This window comes from Dreissena polymorpha, chromosome 1 (assembly GCF_020536995.1).
Source record: "Dreissena polymorpha isolate Duluth1 chromosome 1, UMN_Dpol_1.0, whole genome shotgun sequence".
Classification (NCBI taxonomy): Eukaryota; Metazoa; Mollusca; class Bivalvia; order Myida; family Dreissenidae; genus Dreissena; species Dreissena polymorpha.
This window is the reverse complement of record NC_068355.1, coordinates 114,616,359-114,640,578: the sequence shown is the minus strand read 5'-3', so window position 1 is coordinate 114,640,578 and position 24,220 is coordinate 114,616,359. Positions and strand designations below refer to the sequence as shown.

Sequence of the window (24,220 nt, the reverse complement as noted above, 5' to 3'; positions counted from 1 at the left end):
AATTTGATATCTTCATAATTATATAAACATTTAGAAAAAATATTAAATATATTCTATGTAATAGTCAGGTATTTGGGGACGGGGTGTTGAATCAACTATCAATATGAAATGTAACTTTTCATGTTTGCAGCACAAGTGATGGACACAATAACTGACCGTCGTTAACATTATGTTAAAACAATTTATATATCGTTTATTATCTGCACGAAGCGATAGCAAGTACATGTGTTTTCAAATGTCACAAAATGAAATACATGATGAAAATAAATGAAAATTGATTCGATATAATTGAGTGGCTAATGTAGAAAGCAATTTCATATCAACTCGAGATATTGAACTATTTCAAATAATAGATAACATATTTTGAAATAGTATTATTATCTAATCATTATACTCTACATGTATGTCTCTGTATCAGTCTTGGCTTAGAAGGTAGGATATAAACTCACATTTTTATTAGTGGCGACAAAGGTTTCACATACACAGCCGCGGATACTTTTATCTAAAGGTAAAGTTTACTGTTATTACAAGGCCGGCGAAATAAGTTATATTCAGTTACTAACACTGAAATAAAATTATATGCTTATTGTGTTGACTAAGAAAATATTTAATTAAGTATTGGACAGATTTACACATACTTATTTCAAATATTTAACTTATTTACTAATGTATACCAGAAATAAATTGAATATATCGTTGCTATTAAAATGATGCATTAAAAACGTTAATTATGTGAAACATCAATGATCTATATTGTAATAATTCCAATTGATGTGAAGTTCATATGTATTCATGAGTAAATGCTTACGTAAGATGGTTTATTTATAGTTAAATAAAACTAGATTGTAGGTTTATTGATAAGATATAATAATGTGACATTTTCGTGTTTTTTTTAAGAGCGAAAGTCAATTTCATAATAATAATATGATTTAACATTACGCTCTGATATCCGCTATATGTCGGTAGTTTTCGTTTAAATCTCTTCTAGATAATATTTTCGGAGTTCATAGTCCAAATTTTGTCTGGTCATCATAATTATCAAATGATTTCGTATGATATGGTCATGAATAACTATTCAAATGCGTATGGTCATAGCATGTCTTCCATACAACAATTAGAAAATACAGTATTCAAATTCCTCAAAGAAAAATTATTTTGAATGAGTGAACTCGTATGGATCATAATATTTGCTTAATGTTTAACTTTTACCAAAATAGTGCAAAATAACAGATCCGATGTTAAACGACTTTTGCAGTTGTAATTTCAAGCTTTGCTACTTTCAAGTTTATAATTATATATATTTGGCGGAAGACAATAACACCCTAGCTAGTAGCTCCGCCAGCAAATCAATGTTCACGGTTTGCCATGTCGTACCGATTTCTGAAACGATGTTGGTCCGTGATCGTTTTGCCCACCGGGATACGATCATCCCAATATCGGCTTAAGTATTTATCGAGCCGTCTATTTTGGGTTCATTTTATGTCGATTTTGTGTACTGCACAAATAAAGCAATAAAACATAAATATTCAATAAATAGCACTATGATTTTGGACGTTTATTAATAGTTATTTTTAATACACAGACTCAGTGTTAGAAGCAAGGTAATATTATAACCGTGAAACTACGTATATATTAATGTACTTTTAAATATACACACTGTATCAAATTACTATCATGCATATGGTTTATGACTTATTTTACATTAAATCCAGCTGATGGCCAATAGCTCCATAGGACAATAATTTGCATTCGATGTTTAAATATACAAAACATATCAAATGACATAAACACAAATACATTATTCATGAGTAAATATAATTTTATGAGATCATATGCACATATTGTGGAATAAGCAATCCTATGGACATACAATCAATACAAATATACAATTGTAATTGTTTTTAATAATTGAAAGCAAATTGATTTTAAACAAGCTTATTTTTCATTTTAAAAGATGTAAACATTAATACATTATATTCCGTTAAAAAGAGGCTTTATGAAAGCATCTATACTTTATCTTCTGTTTTGATGATTTATATAAACAGATTAAATTAGAAGTGACTATAATATTAAGTTCATCAAAATAAACATTGATACTTCAGTAATTAATTTATCCACGATATCTACTTGATTTGCTATTATCGTTAAACAATGTATTGCAAGGAACATTCAGGTTTCTAAATCTGATTATTCTGTGAGCGAGAATTGAGTTTGTTTGTTGCAAAATGGATACGCTTTGTCGGACCGTATTTGGTACAAAAACGAATATGGTACAAGTTTGTACCATATTCGGCCGAATATGGTACAACTGTCTAATTGTACCATATACGTATCTGCAGTTTTGGGGTAAAATGCCTGACCGAATATGGTACAAACTTGTACCATATTCGGATGAAAAATGTACCACATTCGTTCCGAATATGATACACACTCATCATCGTAATCATCATCATCATCATCATCGTTATCTCATCATCATCATCATCATAATCATCATCATCGTTATCTCATCATCATCATCATCATCATCATCATCATCATCACATCAATTATCAACACCCCAATGATCATCATCGTTGTTATCTTTACCAACACCACCATCATCATCACCATCAAAACCAACATCATCATATCCATTATCATGATCGTAATGGTGATCACAAAAGTTTTTTTTGTGATGATAATGACAGCGATGTTTTCGGTCGATAATGAGGATGTTGTGATGATGATGACGACGATGAGAATATCATCATCATCATCGGCCAATAAACATCGCCATCATCATCATCACAAATATTTTGTTATCATCATCATCATTATCATCATCGTCGGCCGATAAACATCGCCGTCATCATCATCTAAAAACTTATCATCATTATTATAACCATCATCATCGTCCGATAAACATCGCTGTCATCATCATCCCAAAACGTTTGTTATCATCATCATCATCATCATCATTATCATCATCATCATCATCATCACCACAATCATCAAACCCCAATCATCATAACCACTGTCATCATCATCACCACCACCATCATCATCACAATTTTTTTACCATCATCATCATCACAAATGTTTTGTCATCATCATCATCACATATTCATTTTACATTTTGTATTTTATAATTTGTTTCATTCAAGAGATTCAACAAACTTGTACTTTTTTCATTTATTGGTATACTGACAGGATTTTTCAAAGTAATATTGAAGAACATAGAACAGCATTTAAATTTTAATCCAACTGTAGCATTTTGACAAGACATAATATACATATATACATTCATTTTAGTAGCAACCAAAATATCCCAAATGTGCTTCGTAAAAAGTTACCAGTAAATGAGCAAATGACAACAAATTTCCGGTAGAAGAACATAATCATCAATCACAAAAATAACATAACAGGTTTCCAAACACCGATATACATGTATATTTCACCTGTAATGTCTGTACATGACATCTATGATATCATACCAACCGATTCCACTAACACGCAAACGCAGCCATGCGTTTGCCCATTTTGGCCCCTTGATTATTTCTTTTATTGCCGAAATAAGACCGCTGTTTCTGCCCGCTCTTGTTAATAGGAAACGAACGCTAACAGGATTTCTGTTACTAGTATCTAGTCCAATATCCGGCCGAATGTAAATTCTAGGTGTTTGCAAACTCATTGACCTTATTAAATCTCTAAAGGGTTTGCCGACCTTCGCCAACACAAACTGGATTGACGGGTTTGATTGTATGCAGAACTTAAAAATTTCAACTTGAATGTGAAGTGGTAACATCAGAAATGGAAAAGTCGTTCGCTTCTGTGCCCTCCTATTGTTTATCATATCTTGAAGCTCTTTCAGGGCTGAACACACAGAGACGTCACCGTTGTCGCCAGAGTCACCGTTGTCGCCGGAGTCACCGTTGTCGCCAGACGCAGCGTTGTCGCCGGAGTCACCGTTGTCGCCGGAGTCACCGTTGTCGCTGGAGTCACCGTTGTCGCCGGAGTCACCGTTGTCGCAAGAGTCACCGTTGTCGCCAGACGCAGCGTTGTCGCCAGATGCAGTGTTGTCGCCAGACGCAGCGTTGTCGCCGGAGTCACCGTTGTCGCCAGACGCAGCGTTGTCGCCGGAGTCACCGTTGTCGCCGGAGTCACCGTTGTCGCTGGAGTCACCGTTGTCGCCGGAGTCACCGTTGTCGCAAGAGTCACCGTTGTCGCCAGACGCAGCGTTGTCGCCAGATGCAGTGTTGTCGCCAGACGCAGCGGTGTCGCCGGAGTCACCGTTGTCGCCAGAGTCACCGTTGTCGCCAGACGCAGCGTTGTCGCCTGGCGCAGCGTTGTCGCCAGACGCAGCGCTGTCGCCAGAGTCACCGTTGTCATACGACTGTTCTAAGCGTGATATTATGTCCTTGTACACGCGTTGATTGATACGGATACTAACGTAATGCATGCCAAATCCTTCTGGGAAATACCCCAATGCAATTGTTCCAACATCACCATCGAACTTTCCATCTGCTGACACAATTGATGAGTGTTCTAGTCCTCGGGTAGAAACTACCAGGCACTGCAAATTATATTCTCTCATAAGTGCAATGAGCGTGAGGTTGTCGCCGTATGTCCCATTCTTAGACATATTCTTAACGTATTCATCAAATGTTTCATCATAGACAAAAGTTTCATAGAAATATCTGTTTTCTACAATGTGATGGACTGCTTCCTTACGTAAAGCATCTACGTCTTTGTATATACCAATTTTACCAAGTTGATGCGATATAGCAGCAAATTGACAATTTCCATCCGGATTTGGGTCCATGGCAATATTCACCCCATCCAACAACTGCAGATTTTCATGGTGTGTTAAAACATGATAGTACTTAGTTCTGTGATTTTGTTTCTCTGAGCGGTTCTGTTTTAATGAATGTTTTTTAATGTTTCGTTGTTTCTCTAACGCAACAGTTAGGCTAGTCATGTTTTCGACCCCAACCGATTTGCTTACGAATCCAAGTTCGGGTTTGTTCGGTACTTGAAATGACACGATATAAACACCATTTCGTTTTACTTTTTCTACCTTGCCTTCGATAACATATCTTTTGGTTGGCACCCTGGATTTTCGAAAGGGATAGCGAATTAATACTGTCTCTCCTACTTTGTACTTGCTTGGGGAAGTTGCGTTTTTCAACAGCGACCTGTAAGCCTTTTTATTTGCTCGCCGTATGGTTCTCTTTATTTCACGAGAAATATGACGTTATTTGGTAAAAACATGACTTCTTCCGTAGTAGGCTTCAAAGGGCGTGAGACCCCCAAGAACTCGTTTGAAACTTGTGTTTATGGCATAGGCTAAATCTTGAAGCCCTTCGACCCAGTTAAATCCACGTTTACTTTTTGTTGCAAATAGAATCTTGGCCTTTATAACACTGTTTGACCTTTCACACTTGCCCTGTGATTGAGGATGATACGGCCTACTATTGATCATTTTGATGTTGTACTTGTTCAACAAAAGTTTCATACTAGGGCCTTTAAATTCCAGTCCGTTGTCACATTGGATGATGTCAGGGGCAAGGTTAACCATCAACACGTCCTCTAATGCCTTTGCAACTTCACGCGAACTCTTCGTTTTCAGGGGTTTTGGCATAACGTACCTAGAATAAACGTCCACGACTTGTAGAATATAACTGTATGTGGACCCCTTGTAGCTAACACTTTGATTTTTCATGTTAATTATGTCAATCTGCCATCTTTTGCCTGGTTCCTCTTCTGTAATTGTCTTTGGCTTTGGCTTGTTTGTAAATCTCGGATACTTCTCATGGTAATACTTGCTATTGTACAGTATTTCAAGGATAGCTTGTTCCGAGAACCCCGTGTAATTTACTTTCAGTTTGTTGTAAATAACCCTTGCTCCACATCCTTTGTTTTCCATGAACATCTTCTCAACAAATCTAGGAAGATCTTCTTTCACAAGGACTTGCTTTCCGCCACACAATAAAGAACCCCGGTCACCAAGCTCGAAGTCCTTACGTTTTCTAATCATGGCCAAACAATTATTCTCTTCAGGTGTCAGTTTCTTCACAGGGACATCGAACGATCCGTTTAAACATCTGACAATAATGTCGTACTTCGACCTGGGCAAGCACCCTAATTGCTTCCTTTTTCTCCTAATTGCTTCCTTCATCTGAAATAATATAATAAGTTATTATACATTTATACTTCATTAGTTAATAGAGCTTGTATTGAACACCGCGTGTCGAAAACGAATGTCTCACGACATGAGCTGAGCTAAAATCACTCGTCTGATAGCTCCGCTAAAATTTACAATCCGAACTTCCGGGCAATATGCGCAATGAAAGTAGCAAGTACTTCATGTAAAGTTTCATTGAAATCCAACCGAATTCAAATTCAGGGGAAAAATAGCGGGCAAACTTATGGCGGTCAACGGACAAACGGTCTGTAGAAACCAATGCTACGTGGATGGAAGGGATATAAAGAAGGGGCCCTGGGGGCCTAGGTCGCTCACCAGAAGTCACGACTAGGCAGGGTTCGAAGGTCAAAGACCTATAAACTCCATAAAATTTAAAATGTTCAAATCTACAGATTACAGGAGCTCGATCTGATTTTGGTGGAAAATACACTTTCGAAAAAATGACTGTAGCTTAAATATTTTAGCAGTTTAGGAGTTACGCACCCGGAAGGAATGCCACGGACAATTGGATAGACGGACGGACAACTGCAAATGCACTCTGAGGGGGGGGGGGGGCATAAAACATAAAAATCAATGCATGTTAAAACATCAATGCATATTAAGACAACTGAAAATTAAAATTATGTACAGTACTTACTGTCAAGAATTCTTTTGAAGTTTGAAGAAAGTTTGGATTTCAATTCTTTCTAGTCGAAAATCACAACTTTTCATGCCGACCGCCAAGTCAAATATGGTTACTGACTTCTGAGTAAGACTCGTGTGCAAAATTCCCGCCTTTTTAAAGCGGCACGTTATCAAAGAAAAAATCGGAAACTTCAAAGCTTTGTCGGCTTCTCAGCAATATGACGTCGGAACGACAAATCAACTTTACAAAGTAATGTTTAGGAATACAGTCACACCTGTCTAAAGCAGCCAGTCAAACATCCTTATTTTTGGAGAGATATATTCATTTAAAAGAGCTCAAAATCTCTTAAATCGGATTTTGGTGAAAATACACTTTCGAAAAAAAAAGTTTTAAAAATTTGAAAATTGCTATTAATGATCTCCACGAAAGTATCTGGCCCGCCCGGGAATCGAACCCAGGCCGCCTGCGTGCCAATCTGACGCGCAACCGACTGAGCTAGCCGGCGAAACAGTTACACAACCAGCAAAATCCATGTAAAGTGTGGTTAGGTTAGCTGTTTCTGTTACTGCTAGTTACGACGACGACGACGACGACGACGATGATGATGATGATGATGATGATGATGATGATACTTTTGTCACTTCCAATATTAGGTTAATACACAGTATTTGAGTTTGAAAAAAAGTTTACACATCGGCAGACTATTTCATTTATTAAGAAATACATAATTTATGTACCATATACGTAGGCCATTTTCATTTTTATGAGTTTTTTTGGTATGTACCAAATACGTTTTGGCGAGCATAGAAAAACTTATTCCAACCGAATATGGTACAATGTTTGTACCATATTCGGTCGAAAATTGTACCATCTTCGGTCCGAGTATGGTACATTTGTACCATATTCGGCCGAATATGGTACAAATGTACCATATTCGTTTTTGTACCAAATACGGTCCGACAACGCTTAATACGTATATAGTTTGGCGAACGGATTTACATCGGGCAGATTTGCCGATATACCGTTAAGTTACCGACACCCGGTATAGGTGTGATTGATGGATGCGTTATCTATTGATGGATAAAAGCTAAGCTATTTTTAAGTGTGAGCCCATAATAATGATACGAATAAAACATCTTTTTCCTATAAATGAAACAAATACTAAATACATACACCCATTGCAACGCGATGGGAGTCCAATCTGTAAATGCGAGTCATGATTTCTATTCACATTTCATATTTATCTAATCATTCGACGTGAACAAAGAATTTCTCTAATAATTATTTAATTTACACAAAAGTATATCAACAGGGAACTGCTCATGTTGAATTTTAATTTATTAAGTTATTAGCAGTAATTCATTTGCACATTTCAAAATACAAAACATTGAATTTAGAATTTATATAACACGTAAAACGTTATACGCTCTTTTTACGTCATCACGTGATCTAAATGCACTCAAATCGGGGCTTATGAAAGCAGCAGGAGATAATATTTGTATCGGTATTATCAGTTTTCTTCCTTAATTTTTGTTCAGTAATTTATATTCTGTGATAATATTTTCCAGGAAGTTACCAAACATTATTATCAACATGGATTGTTGTGGCTGCCTAGCCAGCTTTGGCCTCATTAGCTTCAACCTTATCTTCATGGTAGGTATCCGGTTTTTGGTAATTATCTCTTAATTACATGGGTAGGTTAGAAAATTAATGTTCAAACCATTTCTCTGGTTTGAGACCACTGAAATATTCATAAAACGATGAATGTTTGATCAAAATTTGTAGAACAATGTAATTTTAAATAAGCAAAAGGACCAGAACCTTACAGTAAGAAATTAAAAACCTGCTGAAGCGCGTGGAGGTCAGTTTTGATAAAATACTCTCGAACACGAAAATAAATAAAAAGCGAAAAAGCTTTGACGTCAAACATGTGCGTATTATGACGTCATTAAAATGACGTAATGACGTCTAAGGTTCTCACTATCTGACTATTGTTACATTTTGACTATTCTTTTTCGTCAGCGTCGTTGATGTTAACAACAATCGCTGTTTTGAGTTCGAAAAGGCATGACTTTATATTAAGAAATCACTATATATTTTTTTCGGATATATTGTAAACTAATAATAAAAAGAAACAAATAACGACTACAAACTGTAAATGTCAGTTGTCTGGCATCGCGGTCCTCGGTGTCGGGATATGGGCAAGGGTGAACAAGGACATCGTTAATATGCAACATATTGTGACCCTGGATTCCGGCGACAATGCACTTAAAACTGCCTCTACGGTCCTCATCATCTTCGGTGTCGTCGTTCTGCTGTTTGCTGCATTCGGCTTCTTTGCCGCCTGTCTGCCAAAGCGATGTTCTGGAGGAAAAAAGTTCTTCGGCGGACTGGTAGTTGTCTTTTTCGTTTGTTTTTGTGTGTCTTCGCATTATTTAATGCATTATTTGACACGGTCACTTGATAACTTAACTGATTTCAAGAACCTGTGGGTTTAAATACCATACGATGAAGCAAGTTCAACTGCAGTTATAATCATGCATTGCAATTTCAATACGAATGCAGTTATCATGGCTTTATTTGAGTCGATGTTTCTTTAACAGATAAATAAATAAACTTATGATCTGTCATTTATAACGACTAATAACCAATACCGTTTTTGTTCTTTAAACTACGTAATAATGTAACCGCTATTAGCTTTGGTTAGAATCCAATCTGAAGATGGCACATTGTATGTTGTCAGTTTCATACCTGTCTTTCTTTGTTCATTTTCAGTACATCTTCTTTCTATCGCTAGTGCTGATAGGTGAACTGAGTGGCGGAATAACAGCTGCAGTTTTTAAGAAAAAGGTTTATTTTTGTTACTGAAACATTTTACTGACGCAAATATTGTCACTTTTAAATAATGCAATATTAAGTGCTTGGAGTAATTGATGTTTCAGTACGATGTGTAAATGTCGCACTTAAATTGGCTAAGGATTATATGACGTCGCACTGTAGAATGAGGATCTTAGTCACACGTATACTTTGCAGCACATTATTCAATCAAAGTACTGACAGTACTGGTGTGACGATGCTTTTGAAGAGGATTGATATAAAAGCATCTATTTAAGTTTATCTACATCACCACAATTGTGTATGTGGGTACGAAAATTTTGGGTAGGAAAAAATGAGTACGAACATTTTGGGTACAAAAATTATGCCAAATTAAGTACGTAAAACATTCGGTTACGAAAAAAAAATTGGTAGGAAACAAATTGGGTACGAAAAAAAATTTGGTTACGAGCACAAATTTGGGTACGAAAAACAATTGGGTACGAAAAAAAGTGGGTACGAAAAATGTACGGTACGGAAAAAAATGGGGGTACGGGGAAGTAGTACCCGTGGGAAACTTGATCCTTTCAGCGAAACTAAACTAGGAGGCGGGTTACATTCTCGATCAAATATAACAAGAAATATCTTTAAAAAGGTATTCGACGTGTATTTTCTGTACCACTTATCTTAAAAAAACTGTCTGTTACAGTAAAACGTTTGTGGGTTATAACATTACGTTTCAGCATATAAATTCAAAACTTGACATGCTCTTTAATTACACCATGCTCTTTAATTTCACATGTATATCATACCAAACTTTATATTTCGTTGTTTCCTTTCCTTAGTTAATGATGCTATGTGTACGGACGTGATTTCACAATCCCATGTGCATGAACATGTACTTTTTCTCTTTTGATTATTGTTCTTTTTCGCTAATTCAATAAGCTTAGGCATGTTTGTTCGTTAAGTACGGCAATAATTTTATGATGATTCCCGATCGAAAGTGGGTATGAGCACATAGTCGTAAGAGCACTTGAATACGTGAGTTCGCCCATGAACACATGGTACGGTTAACTTAATCTCCGCGATATGACCTAATATGTGTTGAAAACAGCAAACAATATCCAACAAACGAATGAATTGTCAAACATAGTATGTGCACTGATGTGGCTCTGTAATTTATGTTTGAAAAGTTTATTAAATATGCAAAATGAGAAAGCATGCAGAAGAGCGAGTGTCACAGATATGAAATGGCTATTATGCTGTTTATATACCATAGTCGCTTCAACGTTTAAAAATGGCAGGTTCGAAATAATTTGTTTTCTTTACACTCATGATCGCGTTGAAAGTTAATTTTACACGTTTTGATTCGCAATTTATTTACTGAATCACGACAAATGTCAAATACAATACAGAAAATGCATAGTTGTTTCATTGATCTATAAACATATAATGGATTGAATATAACTGATTTAAAATTAACGTTTTCAAACTATTATTAAATCTTTTCCCAGAATATGCTGTCCTATTTATAGCTGAGATTAGAAAAATCGAGCTATTTCAATCGGACTGGCTCGGTCTTTTACATTGGCTGCCATTGTTAAGAATTTTTTCATGATATGATAACTTAGACGATGCTTCGCAGCATCGTCAAAAAGAGATACAATAAATGCTTTCTGATTCTGTATGCATAACACCATATAAAGACAATATGTTTAGGTTTTTCTACTTGTTCTGCAAAATATGTTAACCAAAGCTCGGCGGATCAACGAAGAGACTCAACTCTTTGTTCGTGTCTAAAGTGTAAATCATAAACAAACGACCAATTGTTGAACGTGATAAAACGTCTTTTGTTTGTTTTACGTATGATGTATGTTTCAAATAGATAGACGATCAGCTGCCTGACATTCTGAAAAAGACGCTGAGTACGCATTATAAGCCAGGAAACAATCTACAGGCCAAGGCTTGGGACTATGTGCAAGTCTGGGTAACAGCATATGATTTCACATTTACCGATCAAAAGGGTTAAGGGTTGCAATACATATTATTCAGAACAACTCAGGCACCACTAATTTACAAAGACATTAGTCTTAAATCTATTTGTCATTCAAATTAAAGTGACCTGAAATATAATTTGGGCAAAATGCGATTAGTAATTTTTGAAATAGATCGTTGAACAACCGACAATACACATAACGAACAGAAGAAACAATAACATAATTAAAATTATTCTATTGTGTAAATTGTGAAAAAAATTCTTACTTTGATTATACATTTTTGTTAATCTTTAAGGCAGCAATAATCACTTTCTGTCCGTGTCTTTCTCTATCAGACACCAAGGAGGCTGCTAAACGAACATTTGGGGTCAGTGTGTTTGATGACAAACTAGAGATTAAAATATAAATATTTACCACACACTCACATTTCGGTTAATTTATTTCTTTATTTTTTTTAGTTGACTTGTTGCGGCTCAAAAGAAGGACCTCTAGATTACATTGGCACAAATTTCACCAGCTCGGATGTATGTCTTTATAGTCGGTTGTTTCTGTGCAAAAATGTCTTTCCAATTATTAGTTCGTTTCGGATTGGCTCTGGTTTATTTCTGTAGTGTTACGTACACATGTACCGAATATCGCACACGCACGTTGTAGATATAGTTGAACGACTTAACTATTCGGCTTCATACCGGCTTAATCTTGGACGACACTTAACGCACATGCATAAAACACCCTTTTCACAGAGCTCGACCCTTTTTAACACTGACCTTATTTTTGTCGGCAAATATAATTTCAATTAATTTGTATACGGACAAATAAACATATGCATCTTTAAACGAATAATATTTTAAATAAATAAAAAGTTAAACCATAGCTCTCTAATATTGAGAGATATTCTGAGAAATGTTAAATTGACAAAATGTGTAACGTAGCCTAGCCTCTTATCCTGTTTATTCGGTAACTTAATAATTAAAATGTGTATTCAGAATTAACACATTTCTAACACTAGTGAGACATTTAATTACATGGTGTAGGTCTTAACAACAAATTTAAGGCAAACTAATTTACATATTTCCTCAGTTACAGGTCGATGCTAAGAAGGAACCATAGACACCATGATGTGTTTATATATTTCATACCAATCTATCTAGTAATCTTTTTTAAATAGGAAAACACTAAACAATGTTAAATAATTTTGATTTAATTATCCAATAAATATTCAAATGGACTTATAAACACCAGTATACTGATTAAAAGAGATTTTTTTACAAGCATTGGCATTAACAACAAGTGTAGAACATTGATAAATTTTAGCTTAATTACCCTATTTTCCAAAGAAAATTTAAAGGAACTGTCCAACAGATTAAAGCGTTGTCAATATTTTGGGAAACTACGAGGATTGCTTATATAGCTAAAAATACCTCCGCATTTGATGGTTGAGTGGTAAAGACCGGAGACATTTTAGTCCAAGCTTCTATGACTCTAGGGGTCAGTGGTTCGAGCCCTGTGGAGGTTAACGTTTTTTCTTCTTTAAAATAAATTGTATTCTTATTTTTACTGGAGATTTTTAGTTCAAATGTTTAAATTAATGAATATAAAGCAGTTAATGACAAGCTTTAATACATGCCAAAATCTGTTAGACGGCCCCTTTAACAGTTCGAACCAAAAACAACTGCCTATTGAATTTTTGAGGAAAAAAAACGTACTCAAGATTTATCAGAAATATGTCATAATTAAAAAAAATGGGAGTGGCCGATTATATAGGGATGGATGAAACTATAGGAAAGAAGAATATACAATAAATGTTATGTTATTTTTGTTTATATGTTTGTCATCTCATACGTACAAACGAAGCTTATAATTATTGGTAAAATACGCTAGTTGTATTTTTTGTTTAAAACTACTGAATCATATATAATTGACACGCTTATATGTTTGTCGAATGACTAAAAACGATTTGCTGTTTGATCTTCCAGAAATACGTTCCAGACACGTGCTGTGTCCTGACAAATAATAACCCGGATCAACCTAATCCAAAGAACTCTACCGCATGTCAACTTGAGGCCGGTCAGATACAGAGCAAACTTAATCTTACTACCACTTCTGATTTCGTCAAGACAGAGGTTTATTATATATAAATATATATATATATATATATATATCTGTGTTTCCCCACCTTAATTAAAAAAATAGACGAAATAAATGTCTCAACTTTTAAGTCAAGAAATCGAACGTGTATACCGTTGTCTTAAGCCAGAATGTATCAGTCGTAAATAGAACCGTTTTCATTGTAAAAAAATTAAGTATCAAATCCAATAAAGTATATCACAATAAATTAGTGATGGAATGTACGTACTCATCAGTTCCGTGTTCACAAATGTATGTAGTTCTTTGCCTAAAAACGGATGTTCGTGAACAACAATACTTAACAGTAAACACGAGTCTTAAATTGTAGACAATTACTTTGTGAAACGAACCATTGTTTGGTAGTCTGTTTAGTTAATATACATATTTAATATTATTGAGTACTTAATTGCTAACACAAAAATTAGTTACAAGTCAAGCTCAGTAATCATTCACTGGAATCAACATGAAACCATATTTCAACGGTCGCTATGCTACAGCTGTAAGGTATTGGAAATCTAATACATATGTTAACCACACAAGCTGTTACTTTTTAAAATACAATTTTTCTTATAAATGAATATACTAATCATATTATATTATCTATATATACATGAATCGTACACTACGAAAACAGGTTTGCCTTTGAATAATAATTTTTTTTAGAAAGTTTTAAACAAAATACTTACTTATTGTTTATCAGCATTTGATGAACAGTTGTTTAAAGCTTACTACATACTTATGTCTTTTCCAGGGTTGCTATACTTCGTTTGAATCGCAAATTAAGAGTCACGTGATTCTGTTAATTGGCGTCGGAGTAGGCATAGCCATGCTGGAGGTAATACATTGTTCTTTTTCAACATACGCAGGTGTCTTAATGCCTAAATTTACATAATTTATGATCATGTTCAAAGCGCTTTAAAATATTTTGTGAGAGTTTGAATCATGCATTAGCAGTAAAAAAAACAAACAACATATTTTTTTACCAATCGTAATGTAGCTTTTTTAAACTGATGTTAACTGTTCTCCAACTTTCAAAACGAAAACTTGAATTCATATGCCGGATCTTTCCGGTTATAAACGAAATTCACATTGACTAGAAAGATAGTTTAAATTGAAGCCACACTATTTTTAATAGACGAAATCATACTTACCAACGTTCTGTAATGCATCTTTTGTGTGCTTTTTCAGTTTCTGGGTATTGTACTGGCATGTATCGTGTGCAGAAGGGGAGACAAAGATGATTAATACTTACGTTGAAGAAAATCGTCACGACGTTTATTTGTTAAAATTCCATGAGCGTAAAACAAACTTAACTTGAATATTGACGTTATACTTGGTTATATGTAATGTCATGATTTCCCTCTATTCATAAACAACGTATAGTATCTGAAGGGAGAAGAAAACTTGTCCAAAGGCTTATGTATAAAATGCATAACTGTAATCTTAGCAAGACATCGTTGATTTCAAATTGATTTTGACATTGTGAATAATAAAAAAAAATCGTAATCGAATAAATTACTATGTGCGCATTTTCACTTTTTAAATGTATAAGTAATTAATACTTTCGTTATTTTTTGCAATTGGAACATTCTCTAAAAATAGTGTACCCGTAAAATGAGACAAACTAAAACAGATATCTCATGTAAAAATGTGTAACTGTTGCACTGTTGTAATTAAAGTGGTATTTAGAACATGACACATCTTTGGAAAGGATCATATCAATACTAGTGTTTTGCATGTGTCCCTATATTGTAATTACTAATAAATAGACAACTGATTAAACTATTTTTGTAATTGAAATATACACTTTATGTCGAAGGAAATTACATCTTGGCGTTTCGTAGTCGACTCATCATTTTCCAAATGTGATTAATATATATTTATGAATACATGCCATATGCCCAAAGGGTTTTGTTTGTATCTCCAATTTACATGAACATAAGAACCCACGAGATCGTTTATTAGGGCTTTTATATAAAGGCATCAGCCATTACTTCTGTAAATAAATATAACAATTTTAACCGTATTCAATACTTTTGAAGCAGAATCATTGATGGACCAATCATATAAAGGTACATACAGTATACATCGATGTAGTCTGCTGACCACATTCCACAGACTGGTTGCATTGGAACTTAACGAGCTGAGTTTCTTTACCGCATTCTCACTAGAGTTATTCAAACAAAAAAAAACAACATAGTATTAAAGATTCATGGTATATTCAATTCCACAAAGGAAGGTTCATTTATTGTTTATGTAGACTTTAAGGTCATGTGATCCGTCAAATACAAATCCATCTAATTGTAAAAACAGGGTGGTGTTTAGAAACCTTTTCGAAGCAGCTTTATAGCATAACACATATATCAAGTACACTTTGATTGGGTTGGAAACAATCATAAATTGAATGATATGAACTACATTTATACATTAATTAAAACCAAAGTCCAAGCAATACAAGTTTACTGCAGTTTACGTTTGTAATAAGCTTAGCTGCTTATGAATATAAGATGGACACTCTAAAAATGTTGCCATGCATGTTCTTAACTTCAGTATCCGTTATAGTTTTATAACATGATAGAGCATGTGATCATTTATACGTAAATGGCGATTTTCTCTAGAGGATGTCACATGCAGATACAACACGATAAAAAGTTACCACCATGCTATTATTAAACCGATTTAAAAACACAAGAAAGAAAAATCAGTCACGCAGCAATCTTTAAAAGATGCTTCAATTGGCGTTGAAATCAAACTGGATACTCTTGCTATACACTAGAATGAATACTAGTCTACTAACGATTAAATTACGCTATTTCTTTAACTTGTGATCTTTAGGCAACATAACTTGAAATTGCATTGCCTAACTGGCTAGAAATAAAATTTTCTATAAACTTATTTAATGTCGTATAAGGAGGTTGGAATAATGATAGTGGTAAATTCGCTCTGTGAAAATGTCAATAGTAAAACAATAAAACTAACTCAACGAAAGTTTGGTCCGTTTGTTGGGGTGCAAGGCAAGGCGAGTGTTTATCACCTTTTATTTGTTCAATGTATATATATGACATTGAATAAGTTTTTTTCCTTATGGCTTTTAAAGATATTGATATTGATACACTAAAACTTATTACTTTACTGTACACCGATGACATATTTTGTTCCCTGAAACCAAACAAAACTTACACATTGGAATTGGGATTTTAAAAGAACACAATTATCACTTGCATTTATTATGTAATTTCTAAAAGAAAAATAATTATATTGTTCTTTGTGAAATGTGGTATGATGTGACTTACTCACATAAGTGTATGGCAACAAAGAGATGGGATCTGTAAAACACGTATGTTACCCTGACATTGTGTTTAGATCTGGGCCGGGTTGCTCACAACAACGTTAAGATAACATTATCGTTAAGCTTTACTTCCGTTAAGTACCCTAACGCAGCGTAATTTAATCAGCCGTTAACTTCATGTAACTGAAACAGTTTTAACGCTGACGTTAATTAACACAGCGTTAAGATTTTACGTAAGTGCTAAATCCCACAATCCTGTCCAAATGTCCACTTCCTGTTCCTGTTATCCAAAATGGCTTCCAACACAGCAGACATTAAAGAGAAAGAAAAGAAACATCAACTTTAGTATTGTAGAAATTCGTAAATTGGAAGAACTTGTCAAAGATGAAAAAACATTTGCTATACTTTCAAATAAATTTTCTAACACCTTAAATAATAAAATGAAAAAAAAGAAACATGGCAAAGGATAGCAGAAGAGATTTCTGCTCAATGGGTTGCATTAAGAACTGCAGAAGAATGCAGCAACAAATTGCAAAATTTAATGTTAAGAATGAAAAATAAGAAAGAAAGAAAACTGGCGGAGGGACCAACAGTAGCTATTGCCGACGAGCAGAAAATCCGCATTGCTGAACTTAACAAAGATTCAGCATCTTTAAGTGGAATTCCAGGAGGAATGGACAGCGATGAAGCTGGTTAATTTTTACAATTAAAGTATTTTTTTATTATTTAAAAACAACCAATTGAAACAAGTAATATAAAAGTAAACAATAAACTGTCAACAATCGTCTGCTTTGATTAACAGCTATTTATAGTAACTGTTTTTTCCCCATTTTTAACATTGTTTAAACCAACAATCAGTCTAGTTTAAAGGCCCAGTCTCAAGATCACATTTTGCGATGCCGGTTGAGCCACGGTCCGTGATCCGGAGTCTACCGGGATGAACCGGGGCTCCATCGGGGCTCCACCGGGAACGTCCGGCATGAACCGGGGACAACCGGGGCTCCACCGGCAAATTTTTTTAAATGTTTTATTCCTCCGGGATGAACCGGGAGTCACCTGGAGGTACCGGGAACAACCAGCGCGGCACCGGGAACAACCGGGGCAGCATCGTAGCTTATCCGGCAGGAACCGGGGCTCATCCGGGATGGTATTGAGCCCGGTAGAGCTACGGCAACGCCCCGATCTGACGCCGGTATAGCCCCTGTGAATGCCGACAGAGTCCCGGTGTAGCTACGGTTCATCAATCAATGCCGATAGAGCGACGGTTCGTGCTGGTGGAGCCCCGATGGAGCCCCAGTTGTAGCTTGTTCATCACGGCAGAGCTACGGTTATTGCCGGTGGTGTTACTGCATATGTCATGTCAATAGTACTTTCACAAATATTAAAAACGCGGGAATCATTTATAGTTTTATTTCAAAGGTTTAGGTAGTATTTACGATATCTAAGAGTAAAATGAATTATTTTAGAAATAGGAACAGAAATCATTTATTATTAATAAACTACAATTAAGTTATCAACAAACAACGTGTAACCTCGCCATCGAAAGGGAGCGAAAACAGGCACCTAGAAGGAGAAAAGACAAAACCGTGTGGGTTAGACCTTGGTTGCGTCGAAAATTAGAATTTGGACAATATACTACAATTTTAGAAGAAATAAGGGTAGAAGATGAACCAGCCTTTCAAAACCTCGTAAGAATGGATCCACGAAGGTTCCATGAATTACTCCTGAGAATTGAGCCTCTTGTTTCTTAAAAGGACACCTGTTTCAGAAAGGCTCCTGAACCTGGACTTAAGTTGGCAATTACGTTACGCCACCTAGCCAGTGGAGACCATTACCACTCGTTGATGTACGGCTTTAGGGTTGCTCACAACACATCTCAAATTCATTCCTGAGGTGAGTTAATAGTACCATGCCATGTTTTTTGTTGTAATATTTGATATTATCTTGACGACAGTTTAAAACAATAGGCTTGTTATTGTAATATTATGCTTTTCGCGTATACTGATTGAAATAGGTATACAAACATAATGTTGACGCCATTTGCATAGTGTCTTTATACCGATTTCGCTAATGAAACCCGCCGGCAAACATTATGATTAGTTGATGATGCTTTTGTCTTAAATTATATATATATAATCGTGGTATGCATATATACTGTGTGACAACCTCTGTGTTAGACATTTTAGATATGTGAAGCCATTGTATCGAAACGAGCTGACGAGGCAATAGACTGCCCAATTACACCGGAGGAATGGACAATAAAGTCTGATCTCTTCGCTTCAAAGTGGCAGTTAAACCATTTTATCGGTGCACTAGACGGGAAGCATATATCCATGAGGTGTCCTCCCAGTGGCGGTTCCGAATATTTCACTCAATAGTTCTAATGGTCTTAGTGGATGCTGATTATAAAATTATATGGGTCGATGTCGGAAAACCTGGTCCTGCAGGGGATGCCCAGGCATTAAATAACTGTGAGTTGTAAGAATGTTTGGAAGACGGTACAGATGAACTGCCGTACGCCGTTACCTGGTGACGACAAAAATGTAGATAATTTCATAGTAGGTGATGATGCATTCGCTTTAAAGACCTGGTTAATAAAACCATACGCTTAGCGGCAACTGAGTGTTCCAGAGAGAGTATTCAACAACCGTCTCTCCAGGGCAAGACGAATCGTCGAAAAATCTTTCCGGATTTTGACAATCCGAATTCAAGTTCTTCACAACTATGCGTCAGAGGCCGAACACGATTAGTTACATAGTATAAGCATGTGCCTGCTTAAATAATTTCATGCGGTTACGTTAACCAGCTCTACAAAATGCCGAGTTGGACCAAGAGTTTGCTTAGCATAAGCCGACACCTGGTACATTGAGGAATGACCCTCCGCTATTGGACCTTGCCTGGATACGCCAGGGACGATACCAAGAAAAGGCAAAAGAACAAAGGGATTACTTGAATACTTACTTCATGAGTCCGACATTTTGAAAATTTGCGTCATGTAAACATAATCTGGTACCCGTGTCTGAATATTGGTTGCAAAATAATTTAAGGGGAACACAGTCGTTAAACGAGTAAAGTTTACACAGTGATTACTACCCCTCATCAGTGAAAAAAGACTATATATTTCGTGTGTTTGAAGTTAAAACTGTTGAGTTTTGTACCCACTGTTATTTTCTAAAAGTGGGCGTCTTGTTTGCTTGTTTACATAATTATACCCCTAACCCCCTTTAGCCCTCATTTTTCATTGCATTTTTCGAATTTTAAATTTTTTCATTTGTTTGTAAGTTTGAAACTGAATTATACGCACGGGCGTACTGCCGTATGCCTAGGAACGCCCCTGTTAATAATTAGATGACTTGTCCATATCCTTTGTTAGCAAAGCTGACCTGTTCCTGACTCATACAGTAGTTGTTAATGATTGTGAAAAGTCATCATCACACATGGATTTTAAGCAGCTACGTCTGTCGGAATACGAACGGCCAATGCCTGTTTTCCCTATGGACCCGCACGTCCTACCTCTTTCCTTTAGGTTAGAAAGTATTTGTGTGCTCCCGAGTGTACAATCAAACTGACCTTGGTGATGTTAACACCCATCCCAAACGCAACCGTTGAAACAATAATCCATATAATTCCATTTTTGAAGTTGTCAAGTATGCGGTTCTTGTTCTTTTTCGTTGTGGATGCAGTGAACATCTCCACGCTTCTGTCTTCCACAGTATTTTTTCCTTTGCATAGACCTTCAGCCCAATGGCATCTATCAACCAAGACCAAACGCCATATACCACACGGTATGATCTCCAATACATTATATGTTTTAAAGACGTGTGGATTCATGTTACGTCGCAATACAAAAAATAACAATTATGTTCAATGTAATGCTACAGTATAGTAACAGTTAATTGACTGATTATCGGGTAATTGTTTAATTAATTGTTAAAACAGTACAGGTATATTAACCTAGGACCTGATTGAAAGATTAAAATAATTATCTCTGAAAACATCATTATGTTGATAATATAAATGCCCGACCTGCAGAAGATGATGGTTTAAGCCATTGTTTCGTTGTCAATGTCACACGTGCATAGTCAAGGAGCCACTGCAATTCTTCCTCGTAGCGCTCTTAAACCCGTACTTTTCACAACGAGGGTTATGCTAGGTCTGTATAAGAAATAGATTCAACAGTGCATAAGTTAATGAAACCAGTATAACTAAACAATTTGTATCATGAAGACAACTGTTTGAAGCATATTTCAACCGGTACCCTTAGTCCCCAGGGTAGCCGTAGCTTATCGAGTAAAACAGTTACTGGCGTAGTTACGAACATGTCTTTTTCCTTAGAGTGTGTATGCACGATTTTTATATGTGTTAAATTGTAACATATTGATAAAAACATCTTACAATTACACAAAATAGGCAAGAAAAATTATACATTGAAGAAGAATTTCATAAAATGCAGCGAAGACAAATTAGCGTCCCGTGTCGATTGTCACGAAGATATTTCGTAATATTTTCCGACAATAAACGAGCATTCGTCTTTTTCGTGTGTCGTATGAAAAGATATCGTTGCAGGAAATTAAAATGATCCGTAAAACAAAATTTTGTCCTTATGTCGTATGAACGAATCTGCACTTAAACTAAATTAAGATTCACATCGTACATGCATGCTGGCGAATTCGACTGTACAGACATTTTCGATTTCAGAATTAAATATCTGGCTTATTTCGCATTTTTCGACACAGGTTCTTCTTTACTTTTATTTTAATTTATATTGGAATATATGTATAATAAGCTTTTTGCACATTTTATATACATTCATAAATATTTGACAAAATCGTGCATACACACTTTAAGTTCTTCAACATTATTTTCATGGTATGTATCCAGTTTTTCATTGGTTTTTCACCTTCCATTTAAGTACTTAAACTATTTCTTTATTATTATGTAAATTGCTCAAGTGCAAACCCATAATTCATACTGAACATAACCGAATTTGTTATCTCGACACTTTTAGGATGATTTTGAACATATCTGAGGGTATGAAATGACACAAATACTGCCATATCCCTTTCTGCAAAATGTTTTCCGTTATTTCAGTAATTCAAAATTGTAAACAATAATTTATGTCCGGGAGAGTGATGTCTAAGTGTCAAAGGTAATTAAACAAATTAATTTTCAAACATTGGCTCGGTTTTAAAGGGATCTTTTCACAGATTTTGGCATGTATTGATGAAGTTTGTCATTAAATGCTTGATAAATGTAAACAATGGATCTAAAAAGCTCCAGTAAAAAACAAGAATAAAATTAAAGAAAGAGAAAAAAGTAACCCTAAACTGGGCTTGAACCACTGATCCCTGGAGTAAAATTCCATCGCTTAGACCACTCGACTATCCGTGCTCATACAATTAGAGATGTATTTTATACTTTATATAAGCAATCCTTGTAGTATCACAAAATATAACAACAACAACAAAACTCTCCAAATTATTCAATCGTTTCGCGTTGCAACGCTTTGTAATTTTCAGGTTTTTAAATCGACAAAAGATGCATACAGTGGATATTTTAGAGCATGGTAATTGTTCAGTATTACTGTTTCCTTACAAATATCATAACCACAACTAAAATGTGCGAATCTGAAACATTCTTTTTTATTTTGTTAATTTACCAAAACGTGAAAAGGCCTCTTTAAGGCAACAGAGACGTCATTCGTGATTTAGCCAAATATGTATTTTGTTTTAATAGAATACTAACGGGGGCGAACCTTACATAAGTTATAGAAAAACAGATGAAGCATTTTGGATATTTTTAAACGGGAATTGTCAGTTGTAACAACAATTCACGTTAAAGCATAAATATTTACTACTACTACTGCTACTAATACTACTATAACTACTACTACTACTACTACTACAACTACTACTACTACTACTACTACTACTACTACTACTACTACTACTACTACTACTACTACTACTACTACTACTACTATTACAACTTCTACTACTACTACTACTACTACTACTACTACTACTACTACTACTACTACTACTACTACTACTACTACTACTACTACTACTACTACTACTACTACTACTACTACTACAACTACTACTTCTTCTTCTACTACTACTACTTCTTCTACTACTACTACTACTACTACTACTACTACTACTACTACTACTACTACTACTACTACTACTACTACTACTATTTCTTCTACTACTACTACTACTACGACTTCTATGTCTATTACTATAACTATTCCTTTTTTACTTCTACTACCTTTACTTATATTTCTTCTTCCTCTCCGACTTCTACTACCACTTTTACACGTCTACTTCTTCTTCGTCAACAACTATCCGCTCACATTTGATAGTTCTTTCATGTTTACCTCTCTCTGACAGTTGTTAAAATACAAAAAAGGAAAAACATTCCCAAAAAGAAGACATATTAATTGTAGAACAGTAACACATTTACCGATCAGATTGATAAAGATGTTTAATTAACATCATTCGCAGCGCTGAGAAAACGTAGTTTTTTTTCGTCCGTTTATTCACATGTGGTACAAACGAAATAGACCTTAGTCTATGGATTGATGTATTTTCATTCATATGTAGGTGATCTCAGATCTTTCGACGAAATGAAACCATGCATGTGATACAAGCGAATATAACAATAAACTCTGTTTTAACCTACGGATACGTTTCGAAAACGGTATGTTAATTATACACAGTAAAAGATTGAATCGGTTTTTTTTAATAATCACATGCTCTTGCATTTGAATTCTACTATCCGAAAGTGAAAGGAAAATGGTTAAATTTTTAACATTACAATACTGTTTATTAACTTGTACGAGGAATTTATTGTGTTATATTATGGTTTGTTTGCCAATTCATTACGTTATTTCGAAACCGTCGCGATAGATGTGTTCATCGACAGGTCTAAACAAGCCGTTTGAAAAGCAAGAATAAATCTGCAAAAAACAACTTCTGGTAGTCAATACATTTCTATCTTAGCTAAATAAATGATAAGCACAAACCCATCCAGACGCATTTGATAATTGTTTTGAGATCATTTAAAGTCAAAGATTTAAAACGAAATAGCAGAATAATGCACAACGCTTATTTAAAGGTCCGAAAGAAATATTAAAGTAGATTGTTAAGCAAAAAAAAGATGGCAAGACGAAC

General features: G+C 35.2%; 1 protein-coding gene across 1 annotated transcript; it reads left to right on the top strand.

Annotated features, from left to right (window-relative positions):
• Nucleotides 1-368: 368 nt before the first annotated feature.
• Nucleotides 369-15,532, top strand: LOC127845668 (tetraspanin-7-like). Its single transcript, XM_052376717.1, has 9 exons — nt 369-508; nt 8,381-8,465; nt 8,978-9,205; nt 9,588-9,662; nt 11,512-11,613; nt 12,082-12,147; nt 13,600-13,746; nt 14,502-14,585; nt 14,939-15,532. The coding sequence occupies exons 2-9, from the start codon at nt 8,406-8,408 to the stop codon at nt 14,993-14,995; spliced, it is 819 nt and encodes a 272-aa protein (XP_052232677.1). The 5' UTR covers nt 369-508; nt 8,381-8,405; the 3' UTR covers nt 14,996-15,532.
• The last annotated feature ends 8,688 nt before the right edge of the window (nt 15,533-24,220 follow it).

What these genes read in the sequence shown, in the direction of transcription:
- LOC127845668 (XM_052376717.1), top strand. Translation starts at nt 8,406, where the DNA reads ATGGATTGTTGTGGCTGCCTAGCCAGCTTTGGCCTCATTAGCTTCAAC. An exon ending in GGGACTATGTGCAAGTCTGG is followed by an intron (nt 11,614 to 12,081) that starts GTAACAGCATAT and finishes TATTTTTTTTAG; the next exon opens with TTGACTTGTTGCGGCTCAAA. An exon ending in CTGATTTCGTCAAGACAGAG is followed by an intron (nt 13,747 to 14,501) that starts GTTTATTATATA and finishes TGTCTTTTCCAG; the next exon opens with GGTTGCTATACTTCGTTTGA.